The sequence below is a fragment of the Micromesistius poutassou genome (genome assembly GCF_964030765.1).
Source record: "Micromesistius poutassou genome assembly, chromosome: 6".
NCBI classification, from domain to species: domain Eukaryota; kingdom Metazoa; phylum Chordata; class Actinopteri; order Gadiformes; family Gadidae; genus Micromesistius; species Micromesistius poutassou.
In genome coordinates, this window is record NC_140276.1 from 12,080,561 (window position 1) to 12,100,766 (window position 20,206).

The following is a 20,206-nucleotide window of genomic DNA, read 5'->3' on the forward strand; positions in this document are numbered from 1 at the left end:
ACTCCTCCTAGACAACCCAGAAAGGGGGCTCAATGTTCAAAATACCAGAATTGTCCTTTAATGTGCCTGGGGAAATTTTCAAGTTAACGATTAGGGACCTCCTTGACAACAGTGTTTATGTTTATTTAGACAGCATTCTAATTTTCTCCAATAATATCGATGAGCATAAGCAGCACGTCAGGATGTTTCTTCAACATCTACTGAAACACCGCCTGTTTGAAAAACGACATCAAGCACCAAAAACCTTGTCTCTGAACATCAATGTTTTATAGCTGTTTGTTTAATTTAGTTTATTTATTTAGTTTAACATCAGCAAGTCATGTTTACATCGCTACAACGACCTACACAGCCATTGTGATTGTAACATTTAACCCCACGAAACCTACAATTCAATGATGGAGGCTGTGTTCATTGCAAATTAGAACCAAACAATTCCAAGTGTTTTTTTATTTGTTACATTTATTTTGCATTGCAAATTTCCCACAAAGCAGTTAATCTAGCAGAGTTGTTAAGAGCATGGAGCTAATAACGTCAAGATCATAAGTTCTTTATCCATTTTATCCAACTTTATCCAAACTATACTAGGACCTGGTTGATGGACTTAAGTGGCAGGTTTCTCTCACAGCAGAATACAGACTCTCCTGAGTCCTTTCACTGTTCTTCTTCCCTCCTTTGGTTTTCCTGCCAGAGAACTCCAATGCTGCGTAGTTCATCAAATCAGTTTCTCCGTCCTACAACAGAAGCGTATTACTACCAAACATCTGAGAGTATTCACAGCTGTAAAGTGTGAAAGTCAAAGCTACAATCCTACTTTTGTTCAGGGGGCTCATAACGCTAACAACATGCTGGTTTGCGGCAATACTAGACAACAAACTAGATCAGTTAACTTGACCAGGTAGCTTAACTTAATCTGTGATTTCCATGATTACTATACTACAGTTGTTTTATGATCAATATTAATTAAAATGCGTACATATAATACAGAAAATACACAAGGCAGATATAGGCCTACCTGTTGTTCCTGAATCATTGAGTCATGTGCAACATGGTAGGAGGCTTTCAGTGTTCCTGGAAATCAGAACCAAATAATATTAACTTTTTAATTAAACTTTAAACAAAAAAAAAAAAAATTAAACACAATTTAAAGAATTTAAATTCGAAAACACACAAAAGAAATGATTATTTTATTTGTTCAAATATATGTATCAAACAACTTGTGGTCGATAACAGTAAAATATAATGTACAAGAGACAAAATTATGGATACAGGTTACAAACTTCTCTATAAACACTTGGGGATCTCTAACCTGTCCATAGGTCATATCAGCTCACATCAATAGGCTAAGGGCCCTATTTTAACTGTCTGTAATGCAAGTTTGAAATGCGAAGTGCATATAGCCATAAAGTCCTTCTAGGCAAGTCCTCTCACTCGCGGCCATATTGGCCACGTCTTTCGGGCAGCTATTTGGTCTTAACAAGACCAGGGCCCTAATAGGGAGAGAGCTGTATCTCCATTTTCCGAGATCTAAGGGGCATAAAAAACACCAAACACAAAAACAGACTAAAATCGCTAAAAGGTGGTTTTGTATCAAATTAACGTTTTAAAAGCCCTTTTTCTTACAGGTAATCTTGGACTGCGCATGCGCAATGCTTCACAACACAGTTTTAATTTACGGCATAACAACACCGGCACTGCAATGACAGCAAGACGTCATCGCTCACGGTCAGCTATCCCAGATCATGCCGCAATTTTGGATAAAGTAAGAGATCAACAACGTAACTTTAACCTTGCCTGTATCTGATTTGGTATTGACTGCTTAAAGGCCATGTCTGTTTGGATAAATAAAGATGATGCATCACACAAGTTTGTGTTTAATAATTTCCCTCTGGAAAAGAACAGTGAAAGACAGCTTTAAAAGTTAGCTTTTGCTGCCGAGCCAACAAGATAACATGGAGTCGAAGTTTTCCAGTCGATGCTGCTTGTGCCACTCAAGCTGCTGGTTCTTCCCTCCTGATTGAAAATAACTTCCAAGTATCGCAAAAAGCGTGACCGCGTAGGACCTGCAAAATGATTGGAGCAACGGCACCGGAAGAGGCGGGACATGTGCAAACAACTGCCATCTTGGCGTTACGAAGTTTCCCCATGCATTTTAATGGGTGATTTTTTCTCTTGTCTCCTCCTTCTATAGTAGCCTGGCTCCGCCCGCCCACCTACTTCCGCCCAAATTTCATTTTCCCTTCAGTAGTCAGTCTGGGGCTGGGGCTTGTTAGTGGGATTTTGCCCGAACAAATTTCTGTGTGACCAATCAGCGAACAGAGGAAGTGGCTGAGAACGATGACGTCGAAGTAGCGACGTATTGTCAATGACAAGACCCAGCCTCGACAATTGACTGCAAACATTATCTCTGTCCTTACTATCGAATATTAATGTAGAATTTGTAATTGTTCCTTGAACTCTAAAATTAGATGAACAAAACCTGCAGCTATCGTTGACAGACATCTTCACGCTTCATCTTGTTTTGTTTGTGTACACAGCCTGCGCATGCGCGCAACGTAGTTTCCGGCCGGTCCCGGCGTATGACATACGTCACGACCAAACGCTATTGCGATTGGTTATGGAAGATCCAGAGTGGCACTGGGCAGATCCAATAGTTTTAAACTTCAACAGACACCCGCCTCCAAGTGAGTGAACGTTTGCCAATTACAGCAGTTCAGTTGTACCTTCTGTACAAATGAAATGAAGTACGATGGTCTGGTAGCACCAGGCTACTTCTATAGTGTCTCTGATATAGCTTTGTGGGCGGTTCTATGGCGATGTTGCTATGACGGCGAGATAAATTACTCTTGTGCCCAACGCAAACCTAAAATGGGTTGGTCTGAAACCAGTAGGTGTGTTTTGGGCGTAACATGCAATAAACCAATGAAACAGATGCATGACCACATGAATTTCTAACTTCAAATGGCTCAGTTTATGGCCAAACAATAGGCCAAATTCACACATGGAATAGCGTTTTCTTCTCCAACTTCAGAAAAGTCGCCATGTAAATTTCGGCAAAGAAAACTTAACAAATGAGATGGGCCCTAGTTACACGGTCTAAAACGCAGACGTCAAGGCGCAAAGTCAAAGTACTTTGTGGGTGGTTCTACGGCGCTGTTGCTATTATGACGGCGAGATAAATGAGCTTTGCACCCAGCGCAAATCTAAAAAGGGTTGGGCTGTTTTGGGCGTAACGTGCAATAAACCAATGAGAGTTCCACCTGTCATTCCCTTTAAGACCCAGCGCATTTGACTTGGCGAGTTGATATTTTGACAGCGCGTTTGCAGTCTCCGCTGAGACAGATGCATGACCACATGAATTTCAAACTTCAAATGGCTCAGTTCATGGTCAAATAATAGGCATAATTCACACATGGAATAGCGTTTTCTTCTCCAACTTCAGAAATAGGCCTACTGATTCGTCATGTAAATTGGGGCAAAGACAACTTAAAACATGATATGCGGACGCGGTCCTCGATGGCCGCAACTGTGGGTCTATTTAATGATATGCGCCAATACATTAACAAACATCGTTTGTTACCAGTATTATATACATTATCGTTATCGACTTGTGTTCATAATAAGCATGTGTCCCCCCGTTAATATACATCGCCATGGACTGTATTATGCGTTACGTGTTTAGTTTCGTGTGTTTAAACAGATGGGTGCGCAGTGCGCACACACACGCGCGCCAAGCATCACCCGCATTCATTCATTCTTTTAAACACTCACTCGCGGTAAAACAATGTTTTCTCACGATCAAATACTCATCCATTCTAAAAGTTTTGGGCTTGTACACGATGTCTGTGTCAACAAAATATGTGTTTGCTGTACGGTGTTTGAAGATGCATTTATTTAAAAGTAGGCCTACAACTTCTTACCGCTGTATCAGCTGTGCTTTCCAAAATCATTTAACCTAAAACGTGATTTTGTTTTGGAAGGCTGGAATATACTTTGCTCGAGTTTATTATTGTTATTATTATTATTTTAATGCATGACATAGCCTACTATAGGCCTACTGTGTTCATTCATGCAGCCCCATATGGAAAAAAAAGTTTCCACAATCCACATGCTATTTCTATGCAGTTTCACACATATGAACAATCTTTGACATCATAATATTTAAATCAGGCTAATCGTTTGCATGTCTGTGCTGTGTATACCTGTGTGTAAGCATATGTTGCAGTTCCGACCTGCCATGGCACGTCTAAATAGCAACACCAGCTGCGCTATCCACTAGTGTATTTAGACCAGGAATTTTTCGGTCTGTAGCGCAATTGCATTGGAGCAATTTTTTTACACGATGTGTCAAGAAAATATGTGTTTGCTGTACAGTGTTTGCAGATGCATTGATTTAAAAGTAGGCCTACAACTTCTTACCGCTGTATCAGTTGTTCTTTCCCAAATCATTTAGGTAACCAACCATTTACCCTAAAACGAGATTTTGTTTTGGAAGGCTGGGATATATGCTCGAGTTTATTATTGTTCTTATTATTATTATTATTATTACTATGAATATGATTATTATTATTATGAATATTATTATGATTAATATTATTATTTTAACGCATGGCACAAGCTAGCAACGATACATGCGTCGATGTAGAAAGTAAATTGCGCTGGGTGCAAGATAGGGCCCTAAGTGTATAATGTACTGTACCTTTGCAAAGCTCACAAACTTGCTTTTTATTTCTGGTTAGAAAGAGGATAATAATCACAACCAGACAGCAAGCCAACAGTATTCCAAGCACCACGGTAACCGGATGCATGCTGAGTTCTAGAATCAAACAAAGATTTACATCTCATGGTATATACAATTACATATATTGCAATGGAAGGTCATATAATGTCAACTGAAATAGTGCAATATTTTTCAGAATTTGAAATAAGGTAATATATTCATGTCCTGGCAGAAAAATAAGCAAAATAGTTCATGATAAATGTATTCTAATGAAATAATCCATTGAACTTGAAGTAGGAACTAAAGAAAAAAAATATTTTGACCTGTTTTGTTAGTTCCATTTGGATACACATCCAGCGTAGTTCCATTTCCAAACAGAACTTCCCCACATGCTGCCAGGGCACAGTAGTAAGTCCCAGCATCAGAGGAGTCTACATTGTTCTTGGGGAGAGTGTAGACACAGCTCTGTGGAGCAGACAGAGACCCAGAACTATTCTGACATTCACCACTCCTGTTTCCATTCATGTAAATGGAAGCAGGGTGAGATGATCCTGATCTGAACCAGTACACACTGGGTTCCCCTTGGCACTGGTTACTGTGGTTCGTCCTCTGGGAGGTAATAGAGCACTGGAGAGCCACAGGGTCTCCCAGCTGGACTGATGCAGACACAGGCTGTTGGACCACAGTCTGGGAGACAAACCTCTGGTCATTGGGATCTGAACAGTTAAATAAATCAGTCATCATAAGAAACAAACCAAATATCTTTGCGGTTCTTTCAGAGGAATTTGTTTTTTCGATCATGATATTTAAAACAACAAATATCCAAACAAATATATGATTTACCTTTGACGATCAGGAAAACACCATTTTCCCAAATGTTTAGATATTGTCCTCCTTGATTACAGAAATAATTTGCTTCATCCTCTTTTTTAATGTTGCTGATTGTCAAATGGAAGTTATTTCCTTCTCCCACTGTGACCCTCGACATAAAAGATGGATAAATATTTGATGTATAATATCTTCTAGCTACCATTTGGGGATTATATCCCAGAGATTGCTTATACCAGTATAACTCTTCATTGATATTCTGGCTTTTCAAAACTGTACAATTGAGAGTAACAGTGTTTCCAAGTTCAACTTTTTTCAAATAGAGTGATTGAGGATCCTCTTGGCTCTGAATCAGCACTAAAACATGAAAGAAAAACAAGAAAGAAACTTAAATCACTTTTATTGTACATTTAGTATACAAAATGGAATAACATCATACTACATGAATTACGATTACGATAGATAATGTACAAGTATATAAAAAAAAAAGTATACTTACATGCAGTACTCAGAATTGTTATAATTGCAGTACTCAACATTGTCATGGTTTGATGCTGAACCAGTGCTGGACTCACTGAAGTGAATGATTCTGACTTTAGACCAACATCTACATATCCTGGGACCACTGTGATTGGCTGAACTTAAAGGCACTGAATGACGCAAGCCACAGATTGACTTAGTTACTGTGAGGTACAGTTCATGTTGGATTTAAATCTGAACTGAACACTGAAAACCAACTTCGCTCACTTTGTTTTTATATAACTGGTATTTTCCCTGAATGATGAATACATTTCATTTTGCTTGCTGGCTTGCTATCAATGTTATGAATTTTCATTGTAAAATATAACACACACACACACACACACACACACACACACACACAGTATACATAGCTTAAATGCCTGATCATTAGTTAGTAAGACAGAAATGGGGAGTACTATACTGGAAAACAAATCTAGAGACATGTTATTTATGTCACATTGTTATGAGAATGGGTCAGATAGAAGCATCACATGAGCAAATGGGAAACTTATTATCATTATCAGTAGTAGAAGCAGTAGTGGTAGTAGCAGTAACATTAGTAGCAGACACTGTAGCATTAGTAGCAGTAGTTGAAAAACACTGAAAGTGAGGAGTTAAATGTACCTCTCTGGGACCTAGGACAGATCTTATAGAATTTGTTTGATTGTTTGAGTACCAAAATTAACCCATAGGCGAAGAGATATTGATGCGCTCTGGAGCAGCTTCAAGAAACTCTTTATAACCACCAGTGTAAAGTGGCAGTTAATACAACAAGCCGGTGAAAGATAACTCTTTACGTTTTGCTTCCTTTAATCTTTCTCCCTATAGTGTATGTGTTTTAACCACTGGGTTGTTAACAGAGATTGAGGTGGTAAGTTGAGAGGCGGGGGGGTTGGCCGATCATGTCTTTGTTTTCGACACACCACCACAACTCTTAACCATACATATACCTGACTCTGGTCTCAACAGGATGTGTTGCTAAGGTTCTGCAGAAAACCAACCATGAAATGGTTATATATTCCTGTTACTGACTGAACCTGAATGGTGACTGTCAGTTTAGTGAACAGGGAATGACTTTAATTGTATTATATAATTTTAACTGGTAAGTACTTTAATAAAGAGTCAAGTAAAATAATTAAGGTAGTTGTTATCACCAATTTGGATGACAGTCTTAATGAAGTGGTAGATTGATTTTATTTCAGTTGTACTATTATCTATATAATGTAATAAAATAAGTACTCATTTGAGATCCTATTGCAATGGAGACAATAACTACATCAGTCCATCCCAGAGACACACACCATTCATACTCAGCCAATGATGTCTTGTCTCTGTCTTGTCAGGTGTTAAGTGCAGGGCCTGTTCTAGTTTTTATCTTGTTTGTGTTCTCCCCATTCTCTCTCTAGAATCATCTCTGTACACAGATCAGCTGGCATGTTTCAAGTCATATGGAGATTTTAGTATATGCTATATGTGAACCTCCTAAGATGGCGCAATTTGATTGGTTTGCTCTCTCGGGATATTGGGCAATATCCCATGATTGAGATCTCAAACATGAGATATTGTTTTCATCGCGAAATGTTGCGCGTGACCGTCGTCTCATCACGCTAATAAAAACAAATAAACCGCTAATAAAAACAAATAAATCCTGGAAAAAATGTGTTATCTTGTTTATTTTTGGAGTGTTCACGTGTAGTATATACTAAAAAATTATTCACCTCAGGCTCCGTGAATAGTGGGGAATTCCCACTATTCACTTCGCCTTCGGTGAATAATTGTTAAATGTATATATGTATATTTACACTGTAAACATATATATATATACATACATATATTAACCCAAGCTATCAGAGTTGTTTACTGTTTAATAATAAATTGAAAATCTACATACATGTGAAAATGATCATGCAATTATTTTGTCAATGTATCAAAACCATTCCCAACCGTAACCCGAAACTGTTCCGTACCAAACCTCGAATTTTGTGAACCGTTTCACCCCTAAATACCCAATATACTATATATATATATATATATATATATATATATATAACCTCATGTCAGTAGCCATAAATATTTGTGATATGATTGTGAGGTGTCAGTCATAATGAATGATAAATCCGATCCAGCCTACCAGTTGACGCAGTGCACCAGCCAAACCCTTCCAGCTGGTTGGATACGCCCACATTGTGACCCATTGTGTTACAAAGGGGTTATGTTTAGAAATGACTCATCAGGTTGACACCTTGTGCTAAAACAGGGGTCCTCTATGTTAATTATTCAGCATTATCTTTTGCATTATTCTTTCTCGCCTTTCACATCCTAGATTGTTGTAGTTATTGTAAATAGTCACCAATGACATGCTATACCACTTAACAGAATTGTGGCAGCCTTCCCTTCAAATTAAAAACAATGAACATTTCCAAGTGTTATTTTTATAAGATTAGTTGCAATTATTTTCCCAGTACTTTGCCCACAAAGCAGTCCATCTAACTGACTTCTTTAGAGCATGCAGCTCATAACGTGAAGATCACAATTTCTTTGTCCATTCCAACTACTACTTTCAATAATTTGATCTTATCATATTTGTTATTTAAGTCAGTATGATTTTGCTGAACATTACACACAACGCAATGCTGCTTATGTCTATTTGTATACAGCAATGCCTGTAAGTTTCTATAAATTCAAAAAAATGTATGTACGTGGGTTCATCCGCATTTAAAAAACATAGTTTGAACTTAACCACCTTCTAGAGTTATGAAGAGCTATTTGAGCTTCTTATCTTATCATAGCTTTCACTTTTTACACCTAGGTTTCTCTCACAGCAGAATACAGACTCTCCTGATTCCTTCCACTGTTCTTCTTCCTTCCTTTGGTTTTCCTGTCAGAGAACTCCAACACTCCGTAGTTCAAGGAATCCGTTTCCTCCGCCTACAACAGAGAACTGTGTCTTACTACCAAACGCTAAGAGAATACAATCAAACTAGTATACTTGTGTCTTCATATACAAAGGCTATGCAGGTTTGTACCATAACACACCAGGGTTATGGTACGGTCTTAAACGCAAGTATGAAACGCAAAACGCTAGTAGCTTTGTGGGTGGATCTCTGGCGCTGTTGCTACTATACTGGCGGACAAATGACTCTTGCACCCGTAGGTGTGTTTTGGGCGTAACATGCAATAAACCAATGAGAGTGCCATCTTCCATCTCCTTCCTATGGTCCCCCAGTGGCTAGAAATGGTGTTAGGTGTAGAACGAGCACTAGGTATCCTGCTCCGCCTTTGAAAAAATTAAAGCTCAGACACGCCGATTTAGAATATGGCCCCATAAGGGGCCAGGTTACCTCCCCTTTCTCTGCTTTGCCCGCCTAGAGAATTTGTCCTGCCAATGAGACAATGAGCTACGGCCGTGCGAGCGCCACATGTGTGTGTGTGTGTGTGTGTGTATGTGTGAATACACACACTGTTAGGCGAGTGTTGTACACTTCTTTGTTATTTTGATAACCATTCTACTGTTGGTGTTATGGCACATAACACGCAACACAATAACGCAAGCTTGCGTAAAGCTCCCATTTGGTGAAAAGACTGCATCGGGTTCTCTGACTGGTACTTCCACAACGAGACTTGTAGTGGGGGTTATCTCCTGGGGGTTTTCGTTTTTCCCCCAATTCCTTCTCAACCACTGCCTAGATAACCCCCACTACGAGTCTTGTTGTGGAAGTACCAGGAGTCCGCAAATGGCAACAATCCCTTTCTCCTCCATTCTCCATAGCCTAGTGTTCATTCATGCAGCCCCTATGTAAAAGATAAAGTTTCCACAATCCACATCCTATTTCTATGCAGTTTCACACATATGAACAATCTTTGACATCATAATATTTCAATTTGGCTAATCGTTTGCATGTTTGTGCTGTGTAGGCTATAGCCTAAGCCTACGTGTGTGTAAGCTTATGTTGCAGTTCCGACCTGCCATGGCACATCAAAATAGCAACACCAACTGCACTATTCGCTGGGGCATTTAGACCAGGTATTTGTCAGTCAGTGGCGCAATTGCTTTTTGGATCACAAAAATAGCACCATGTATCATTTGCGCCGGAACACACCTCTGCTTTTCAGCTTTACGCCAGGTGCAAACTAGCAATGATACATGCGTCATTGTAGAAAGTAAATTGCCCTGGGTGCAAGATAGCACCCCATGTAGCTAAACTTTATCCAGAAAGGTAGTTGGATATTGCAATAAAAACAATATTAGCCTATTACAATATTAAAAAAGATACAGAATGCTGATGTACCTGTTGTTCTTGAATCACTGAGGGATGTGAAACATGGTAGGAGGTATTGGGATTTCCTGACAATAAGAACGGAAGAAGAATATTAACTTTTTAAGATAAAATGTATATTGTTAATGCAATGTTTCATAGAACCCTGATATAAAAACTATTTCACTGTTTACATGTAAATATATATGTCAAACAATTAAATTAAAAAACTAAAATACAATGTATCAACTTCAAAACGTTGCTATCTCTATCAAATATGGGGATCTCTAAGTGTAGAAGGTAATGTACCTTTGCAATGCTCACAAACTTTATGTTTATTTCTGGTTATTATCTGGATTATATTCCCAACCAGACAGCAAGCCAACAGTATTCCAAGCACCATGGTAACCAGATGACTGTAGGGTACTGGAATTAAAAGCGAAGATTTAGATCTCATGGTATCTCCTATAAAGAATTACACATCATATAATGGAAGGTGATATCATTGTTCATGAAAAAGTTAAATATTTTCATAATGTTGAATAAAGTAAATAAATTATAAATATTATAAATATTAATCTGTCATAATTGAAAGTAATTTAGTAAACTGGAAGTAAGAAGTACAATATAATGACCTGTTATGTCCAGTTTGGTTCCATTTCCAAACACAACTTCCCCACATGCTGCCAGGGCACAGTAGTAAGTCCCAGCATCAGAGGAGTCTACATTGTTCTTGGGGAGAGTGTAGACACAGCTTTGTGGAGCAGACGGAGGCCCAGAACTATTCAGACATTCACCACTCCTGTTTCCATTCATGTAAATGGCAGCAGGCTGTGATGATGCTGATCCAGATCTGAACCAGTACACACTGGGTTCCCCTTGGCACTGGTTACTGTGGTTCGTCCTCTGGGAGGTAATAGAGCACTGGAGAGCCACAGGGTCTCCAAGATGAGCTGATGCTGACACAGGCTGTTGGACCACAGTCTGGGAGACAAACCTCTGGTCATTGGGATCTACACAGGGAAATAATATAATCATCATAAGAAACAAGCCAAATATCTTTGTGGTTCTTTCAGAGAATTTTTTTTTTAGATTATGTTATCGACAAGAAAAAATAACAAAACGAAAATAAGTTACCTGTGACAGTCAGGAAAACGCCATTATTCCAAGTGTTTAGAAATGTTGCTCCTTGATTACAGAAATAATTTGCTTCATCCTCTTTTTCAACATTGCTGATTGTCAAATTGAAGTTACTTCCTTCTCCCACTGTGAACCTCAACGTAAAGGACGGGTGAATCGTTTTTCTTTCATAATATCTGTTAGCTACGATTTGGGGATTATATCCCAGAGATTGTTTAAACCAGAATAACTCCTCATTGATATTCTGGTCTTTCAAAACTGTAAAATCCAAAGTAACAGTATCTCCAAGTTTAGCTTCTTTTAAAAAAAGTGATTGAGGATCCTCTTGGGTCTGAATCAGCACTAAAACATAAAGACAAATGAAAGGCTTATTGAAAAATGTTACAACATCATACCTCAAGAATTTCAATACATTATTCCACCAAAAAACGTCAATAATGTACACTTCATTAAAAACAGTATACTTACATGCAGTACTCAGAATTGTCATTGCTAAAAAAAAAAAAAAAAGTCATGGTTTGATGCTGAACCAGCGCTGAAATCACTGAAGTGAATGATTCTCACATCAGACCAACATTTACATATCCTAGATCCACTGTGATTGGCTGGAACATGGAGACATGAATGAAGCAAGCCAATGATCAACTTAAGTTTTTCTAAGGTGCAGTTTGTGTGTTTCTTTTCACCTCTATGACATTGAAAGCTGGTGTAATGCATTTAAGATTTAGCAGAAAGCTAAAGTAAACATAAAAGTATTCAGTCTTGTTTTAAAAGTGGTCAGAGTTGGGGCAGAGTTAGAGAATAGTTATTACCTGCATGAAAATATTTGGTGGGTCCATGCCAGGGGCTTCAAGTGGGATGGGCAAGGCGGAAACATTGCCTTGTTTAGGGTTAGGGTCAACGTGTCACATCAAGCAACATGAAATATGTTTTTTTAACGTTTTCAAATATCTCTTTGTAAATTGAAATTATTAATTCAAATAATTTGTAAGTAAGTACCTGTATTTAACCTCTATCTTAATATCAAATAATGGTGTAAGCCAGCTGTTGCCACTCCCACTATCCAGAAACTTACAATAAACTTGAAAGCACCTGCCTTGCATATCTGTAAAATAAAAAGACAGCCCAGTAGAGTTGCATTTGCAGAAATTTCCTGTCAAGAACCGGAGGCGTGTCAATGTGGTTTTTGCTAATTTGACAATAGTACATTTGTTTGTGTAGTTTGACTATATGTAAGGCAATTTGGATTCAGTGTATGCTGGGTGAGGTTTAGTTGTACAGATTTTAGGCATAATAACCAACTTACTGACTTTTTTATTAGGCAGGCCTTACTAACAGTGATTGATCGGTGATCGGATTGTACTGATTGCATTTCAGTTTGGAGTGACACTTTGTGTGATATTGACTTCAGCAATACATCAGACCTACAACTTACAAGAAATCAACCCACATAACTGCCAGTGTAAAGTGGCAGTTAATGTTGAAAGCCAACCAAAGATAATGCTTTTTAGTGTTGCTTTCTTTCATCTTTCTTGCTACAGTGTATTTTTTTTTACCACTGAGTTGGAAACTGAGAATGAGGTCCCAAATTGAGAGGTGAGGCGGTGGCTGGTTATGTCTTTGTTTTTTTTCAACACACCACCAAAACTCAAACTGACTGTAGGTATGAACAGGATGAGATGCTACGGTTCTTCAGAAGCCAATAATGAAATCTAAATATTATAGTATTTGCTTTTTCAAAGAGTAAGGTAAAATAAGAAAGTAATAGTGAGAAGTTATTAATACTTATGATGATAGTCTAAATAAAAGGTTTGACTCATATTCATTCTAATATGTTAATATCTTTGCCTTGTTTGTGGTCTCTCTCTCTCTCTCTCCTCCCTTCCCTTCCTTATCTCTCTGTGTGGAGTTATCACTGCATATTTCCTCATACACAAACTCAGAATGTTGCAAGCCAAGTGTGTGTGTGTGTGTGTGTGTGTGTGTGTGATTGTTTGTATGTGGGTTAGTGCGTTCATTTGTGGTTTTCAAGAGAGAACAGTGTTGTCCTGTTAAAGGGTTCTAATTTAACCATCCAGGGTGTGCTGTTGATGAGCCAATTCAATAAATATTCATTTGTTTCAACACAATGTTGTAGTGTAAATATGTATTCGGCTTTCCCTGCAAATTTGAAATCCGAAACATTTATTTTTGTACTGTTCATTACATTTATTTTTCATTGTAAATTTCACACAAAGTAGGCCGGTTAGCCAAGTTGTTCAGAGAATATGGTGAGGCCATGGTCAGGGACCCTGGAACCCTGCGTGAACCCTGCGTCATTACTGACAAAGGATATGATAATAAGCTAAAACAAATATGCAAACATCATGAGAAGTCTTTTTAGAACTACTGAAATAATAATTAGATATTTGATCTTGATTTAATTTTCATCCAAATTACTTGGATTTAGCATTAGCCTGGCTATGGCCAGACCGAGCTCAATCATAGATTGCAAGTTGGTCTGGAGAGGCTGCAGTCATTTTCTTCAGCACAAGAGGCGTGATCAACAAGCCTAGTTCAACTGACTCTTGCAATTGGCTGCTTGCCGTTGCTACCCGTCATCATTGTGTTAAACCAGCCAATAGCACGCCAGGGGGAGAAGCCAGCTTGGTGATTGAAATGTATTGCTCTTCTTCAGACCGCTGGCAGAACGGGCTGGGCGTACCCAGTCTAATATAGCATTAGAATTTCACACAATGCAAGCTGGTTAGTTGTATTTGTTAACAGCAATGCCTGAAAATTAATTTACTAGGAAACCCCAAATGATATATGAATGTGGGTTGATCACCATTTCAAACTAAAATAGCTTAAACTTAACCACCTACCAGCTGTTAAGCGATATTTGAGCTTCATAAACTTGTTCATCTTTAGCAATTTAATGCACATCAACCAGACTACAATATTAAGAAATTCAAACAATGTAAGGGCCACGTGGGTTGACTTCAGTAGCAGGTTTCTCTCACAGCAGAATACACACTCTCCTCAGTCCTTTCACTGTTCTTCTTCATTCCTCTGGTTTTCCTACCACAGAACTTCAATGCTGCATAGTTCAAGGAATCTGTTTCCCCGTCCTACAACAGAAGCGTATTACTACCAAACATCTGAGAGGATTCACAGCTGTACAGAGTGAAAGTCAAAAGTGAAATCCTACTGGTGTACTGATAGCTAATACTCCTGCGACCAGGAACATGTAGGTTTGCAACCACAACAAACTAGAAAAGTTAATTTGACCTAAACTTCAAGTTAGGTATTGCAATAAAGCAATTTTCCAACTTACGTTAAAATACAATTCTATATTTAAATCTCTGACATCCTACATTTGATGATGATGAACTAAAATGTGTACATATTAAACAGAATATACCAAATGTAGACGTACCTGTTGTTCTTGAATCACTGAGTCATGTGCAACATGGTAGGAGGCACCCTGTGACCCTGAGAATAAGAACCAAATCATTTTTTTAAACACTTTACATTGAAAAATACTTTTAAATATGTTATTTGATATGTTCAAATATACCCAATATACATATATAAACAAATATACAAATGAATATACATAATAATAATAATAAATTGAATTTGAAGGCGCCTTTCTCAGGTCACACCAGTACGATTATTAGTGTATAATGCACTTTACCTTTGCAGTGCTCACAAACGTGCTTTTTATTTCTGGTTAGGACGAGGATTATAATCACAACCAGACAGCAAGCCAACAGTATTCCAAGCACCACGGTAACTTGATTCATGCCGAGTTCTAGAATCAAACAATCAACAATGAGTTATCTGGAACCATCAGAACTGATAGTATTTTCTTATACAATTACATATAATGTAATGATGATACTGTGATAATAACCAATATTTCTTAAAAACACAAAAAACATATGTAAAATTACCTGTTATGTCCAGTGTGGTTCCATTTCCGAACACAACTTCCCCACATACTACCAGGGCACAGTAGTAAGTCCCAGCATCAGAGGCGTTTACATTGTTCTTGGGGAGAGTGTAGACACAGCTCTGTGGAGCAGACGGAGGCCCAGAACTATTCTGACATTCACCCCTCTTGTTTCCATTCATGTAAATGGCAGCTGGGTGAGATGATCCAGATCTGAACCAGTACACACTGGGTTCCCCTTGGCACTGGTTACTGTGGTCCGTCCTCTGGGAGGTAATAGAGCACTGGAGAGCCACAGGGTCTCCCAGCTGAGCTGATGCTGACACAGGCTGTTGGACCACAGTCTGGGAGACAAACCTCTGATCATTGGGATCTGTACGGTTAAATACAACAATCATTATAAGAAACAAATTTAAAGCTTTACTGTTTCTAGAGCAAATCATTTTTTTGCTTTGGATAAATGAAATTAATCAGTCAAAGGGATATATCCTACCTTTCACAGATAAAAATATGCCGTTGTTCCAACTGTTCAAAACACCTTGTTGACAGAAATAGTTTCCTTCATCGCCTTTAGTTACATTTCTGATGATCAAATGAAAGTCCAATCCCACTGTGAATCTCAAATGATAGGGTGGATTGAATGTCATTTTTTCATATGTTTTAGCAGCGACTGTCTGGGGAACGTATCCAAGAGATTGCTTATACCAGTAAAGCTTTGCTCTATCGTCTGGTAAAGCTGCACAATGCAGAGTAACAGCATCTCCAAGTTCCACAGTTTTCACAGTGATCAAACGAGGAACCTCAATCTGCACTAAAAATAAAGAACAGTTAGCAACTCAAATAACTGGTCTAAAAAACAATTATACTTAGTATTGTTAAATTAATATTGTAAATGAATGCATAAATTTACAGACGTACCAAACTTTACCTCATAATATCACGACACTTCTGTTACATTTCCAATAATTTACATAAAAAAGGCCTATTTAATTTAATATGAAGAGGAATTTTACTTACATGCTAGAAGTATCATAGAATAAGTAAGTATCATAGCAAACAATCTTGCTAACATTGTGATTTTTTGGTGCTGGACTTGCGCTGTACTCACTCAAATGAATGATTTTGACTTTGAAGACCCACATTGACATACCAAAGTTGAACTGTGATTGGCTAGAACTGAGAGATACCGCATTAAGCAATCCAATGATCCGCTTAGTTTTCTGTGAGGTGTAGTTCATGTTAGATTGACCTGTTTAGATAACATGGTACTGGGTTCAGCATTCTTTAACATTGTTTCTTATTCTGATAACACAAGTTGGTTTGAACCACGCCCGCAACTGCTTTTTTCTTCAATCTTTTTAGAAGTTTGCAAATAAGTAGGACTGAGACTAACCCTTAAATTACAATATGGCACTTTCCTCTTGGTTTTTCAGTTGGATTTTAAGTTCATAGTTTAGGATAACTGGGATTGCATTTACTGGTCTTTATTTGAGCGGCTTTACTGTATATGCCCAGAGACGAGGAAAAGCCTAGCATGGGCAGCCACTTAACATTAGCCATTCACCTTATTTAGATTCTTAAAAAAGTCTTCCTTTGTCCTGGTATCATGTATTTTTGTCATCTAACTCTTGATCTACTGTAGTAAAATGGCAGCCAGAAAGCGACATGAGTAAAAGGAAAGGTACATGTAGTTTCATAAACAATATTTAGATTAAGAAAACATTTTGACTGTTCTGCCCTATGTTAAATATTTGCAGAAAATCAAGGGTCCTGATTTTTCTTTTTCTCAAATAACTCACACTCGCTTTACTTTAATAAAGTTCACTTTATTCATGAGTGGGTCCCTTGATGTAGATCGAAGTGGCAACACAGAATTTTATCCCTTGTCCCGCGTCCTACATATTGAGACAATGTGCTTCATTTTGATGGGCTCCAGGGCTGTGATAAGCAGAGAAGGCTGTCATCACAGACTGGGTTTGATGTCAATTAAACTGCGTACATGTGGGTCAATTGCATGTCACTGTATTTGCTGCTACGCCCAACAGAAAAAATTGCGAGTCACCACAAAGTCACAGGCTATGTAAATTGAGGCAGAATATGATGGACACTACCACACTACCAAGGAGATGCAGCTACAATAAAGACTGAAATTTCTTACAACAGAGTGAAGTTGGTGCCCGGCCATTCTCAGAGGGGGTTATTTCAATGTCAAACAGGGGGAATACGGCATTAAGCGACATGTGAGAATGTTGAGCTACAACTGGGTGTCCACGACTTTAGTGATGTAATGTAGAGGATGCACATTTCAAATGTGTGGTCACGTGATCCAAGTAGATTCATCATTCAACACAACACATCAACACAAACTGATTTTGCGTGTGTGTGTGTGTGTGTGTGTGTGTGAATAGGTGAATAACAATAACAATAAGAAGTGATTAACAAATATATGATTTGAGACATAAAAGTGCAGACAATCTTAGTTTAGTTTAGTTTAGTTTATCTAGAGTTCGTCACTAGATGACCTTTATGTTTGTGGTTTTAACTGCCTGGTGTCACGGATTTAGTTTTGAGCGCTCATCCTGTGCGATCTGTCACTGTGGTTTTAACACAGTTGGTACTGCTACCAACTGAACCAGAGGATACTATGTATCTCTCATTCTGTCCCCTTCCTGTAAGAGGAGCACGTTTAGAAGATGAGTGGGAGGCATCGCACTTCAGCTAGACTGGGGCAAAGGTAGCCTGCGTTACCACAGCAACCAGAGAATAGTCCATGCAACCTTTAAGCTCACAGCAATATGTAAAACCATTTACACTACAATCGCCACAACAGCAAGAAAACACACCATACTGCACATCAGGAACCACCCATGTCACTCCCACTAGGTCAGGTCCACACGCTGTCAGCCAAGTTCTTAGTGGGTCTGGAACTCAGCAGGGACCTGAATAGTAGATGTGAATTGACTATCGGTTTTGAGCCAACCTGATGATACAAATGATACGCAAATGATCCCAATACTTGAATTTATTTTTACGGTATGACCATATTAGCCCGGTCCCCTCCTACTGCTAGATATTTTGTAATGAAAGGTCCTGCATATTATAAACATGTCCTTTCAGTTATTTTTTTTATCAACCAGATACACAAATGACGAGGCAATTCACATTTTTTATTTCCAACAAAGCAACTTTATTAAACATAATAAACAATCAACAAATATTCAGTATAAAATTTTCCAGTCTCCATATTACATACCTAATTTAAGTTATTTTTTAAGTTTGCAAACAAACAAACAAAATCAAACATGAGAATGGTGACAAGCAGGCCAAGGAATCTGATGGTAGCACTGATTTATCCAATATCTAAGAAACGAAATACTACAGTTGTGCTAGATGTTGATGCTGAATAACGGATACACTATCACATCCTTCTAAATAAATAAAATATGCAATATTTTCAAGCGGATTAAAACTGGTTGTGTTATCACCATGTCATGGGCAACAAGGTCTGAGTTGTTTCTGAAAATAAGAACAGAAGAAGAAGATTTACTTGTCCCACGTCTAAGTGGTGTATGATTGATGAAGAATGTATTTGTTCATACAAATCTTTGAGAATAATTATGGAGACACAATTTTATCAGTTCTTGTGTTGGATATAATACAGTTAAGAGGCTCTCTCAGACTTATCCTGAGGTCGTACAATCGTGAACAGTCTAAGTGTATAATCAATGATGCTATTGAAATGCTCACAAACCTTATTTCTTGTTAAAGATAGGATTAAAATCACAAGCAGACTGCAAGCCAACAGTATCCGGTGCACCAACATCGCTACATAACAGTTGGGTTCTAGAATCAGACAATCAACAATCAACCTGTAGAACTCATCATATTAGTTCTGTAGCACTACAATTCCATGTACCACTTGTACCACATGTACAAAATTTCAAATAAAATCTAAAATCTGCCATATCACTATAAAATATTTCCCAACAGGTGAATAACTGCTATGTCTATTATCTTCTTAATTAATAATTTATCTAATAAACTGGAAGTAGGAAGTAGAATATATTGACCTCTTATGTCCAACCTCTGGTCATTGAGATCTGCACAATTAAATAAAAGATTATCTATATTTTTTTTAAATGTGAGTTTGGCTCAAAAATCCAAAATCATTGAAAATAGGATAGCTTACCCTTGACAGACAAAAAGGTGCCGTTAATCCAACTATCAAAAAAACGTTGCCGACAAAAATAGTTTGCTTCATCACCTTTGGTTACGTTTGTGATTCTCAGACTAAAGTCAGATACCCCTTCCACTATGAAAGTTAAATTAAATGGGGGATAAATTGTAATTGAATCTAGCACTCTTGCGGCGACTGTTATGGGAATATATCCAGGAGCCTGCTTGTACCAGTGAAACTTGTCATCATTTTGTTCAGCCGCACAATGTAAAGTAACAGTATCTCCAGGTTTTGCTATTTTCACAGTCATCAAACGAGGAACCTCTTGGGTCTGAATTGGCACTAAAAGACAGAAGACATAAAAAGGAATAGAGTGTTCAAAACTTTATAATTGTCAACATAGATAAATAATTGAACACAGCATTAATTATTTAGATAAAATAGTAAATTTGATTTAATTTGAGTAATTTTACTTACATGCTGTACCCAGAATTGTCAGAGCATAAAATGATGCTAACATTGTGATCTTTTGGGGATGAACTAGCACCGGACTCAAGTGAGTCCAACATTTAACATACCATAGATCAACTGTGATTGGCTGTAACATAGAGACACTGAGTGTAGCAAGC

General features: G+C 38.0%; 3 protein-coding genes and 1 long non-coding RNA gene across 5 annotated transcripts; all 4 read right to left on the bottom strand.

Annotated features, from left to right (window-relative positions):
• Window positions 1–302: 302 nt before the first annotated feature.
• Window positions 303–6,110, bottom strand: LOC311345131 (uncharacterized protein; the record flags this gene model as incomplete). Of its 2 annotated transcripts, XM_084469500.1 has the most annotated exons (6): window positions 303–731; window positions 1,013–1,068; window positions 4,697–4,813; window positions 5,041–5,433; window positions 5,561–5,902; window positions 6,045–6,110. In XM_084469500.1, 6 exons carry the CDS (start codon window positions 6,088–6,090, stop codon window positions 582–584), a joined length of 1,104 nt encoding a protein of 367 aa, XP_084325626.1. In that variant the 3' UTR covers window positions 303–581. The 2 variants fall into 2 exon arrangements, with proteins under 2 accessions (XP_084325626.1, XP_084325627.1); XM_084469501.1 differs by lacking the exons at window positions 5,561–5,902; window positions 6,045–6,110 and having other exon boundaries at window positions 5,041–5,458.
• Window positions 6,111–8,627: 2,517 nt separating this feature from the next.
• LOC311345139 (uncharacterized protein) lies at window positions 8,628–11,361 on the bottom strand (the record flags this gene model as incomplete). Its single annotated transcript, XM_084469510.1, has 4 exons — window positions 8,628–8,995; window positions 10,357–10,412; window positions 10,633–10,749; window positions 10,959–11,361. 4 exons carry the CDS (start codon window positions 11,359–11,361, stop codon window positions 8,873–8,875), a joined length of 699 nt encoding a protein of 232 aa, XP_084325636.1. The 3' UTR covers window positions 8,628–8,872.
• Window positions 11,362–13,900: 2,539 nt separating this feature from the next.
• On the bottom strand, window positions 13,901–15,798 carry LOC311345138 (uncharacterized protein; the record flags this gene model as incomplete). Its single annotated transcript, XM_084469509.1, has 4 exons — window positions 13,901–14,573; window positions 14,882–14,937; window positions 15,143–15,259; window positions 15,402–15,798. The coding sequence occupies 4 exons, from the start codon at window positions 15,796–15,798 to the stop codon at window positions 14,445–14,447; spliced, it is 699 nt and encodes a 232-aa protein (XP_084325635.1). The 3' UTR covers window positions 13,901–14,444.
• A 2,861-nt stretch (window positions 15,799–18,659) lies between these two features.
• LOC311345141 lies at window positions 18,660–20,110 on the bottom strand. Its single transcript, XR_014633664.1, has 5 exons — window positions 20,055–20,110; window positions 19,590–19,919; window positions 19,471–19,500; window positions 19,152–19,243; window positions 18,660–18,916 (listed from the first exon to the last, which is right to left on the bottom strand). It is a non-coding gene; the product is annotated as an uncharacterized lncRNA (long non-coding RNA).
• Between the last annotated feature and the right edge of the window lie 96 nt (window positions 20,111–20,206).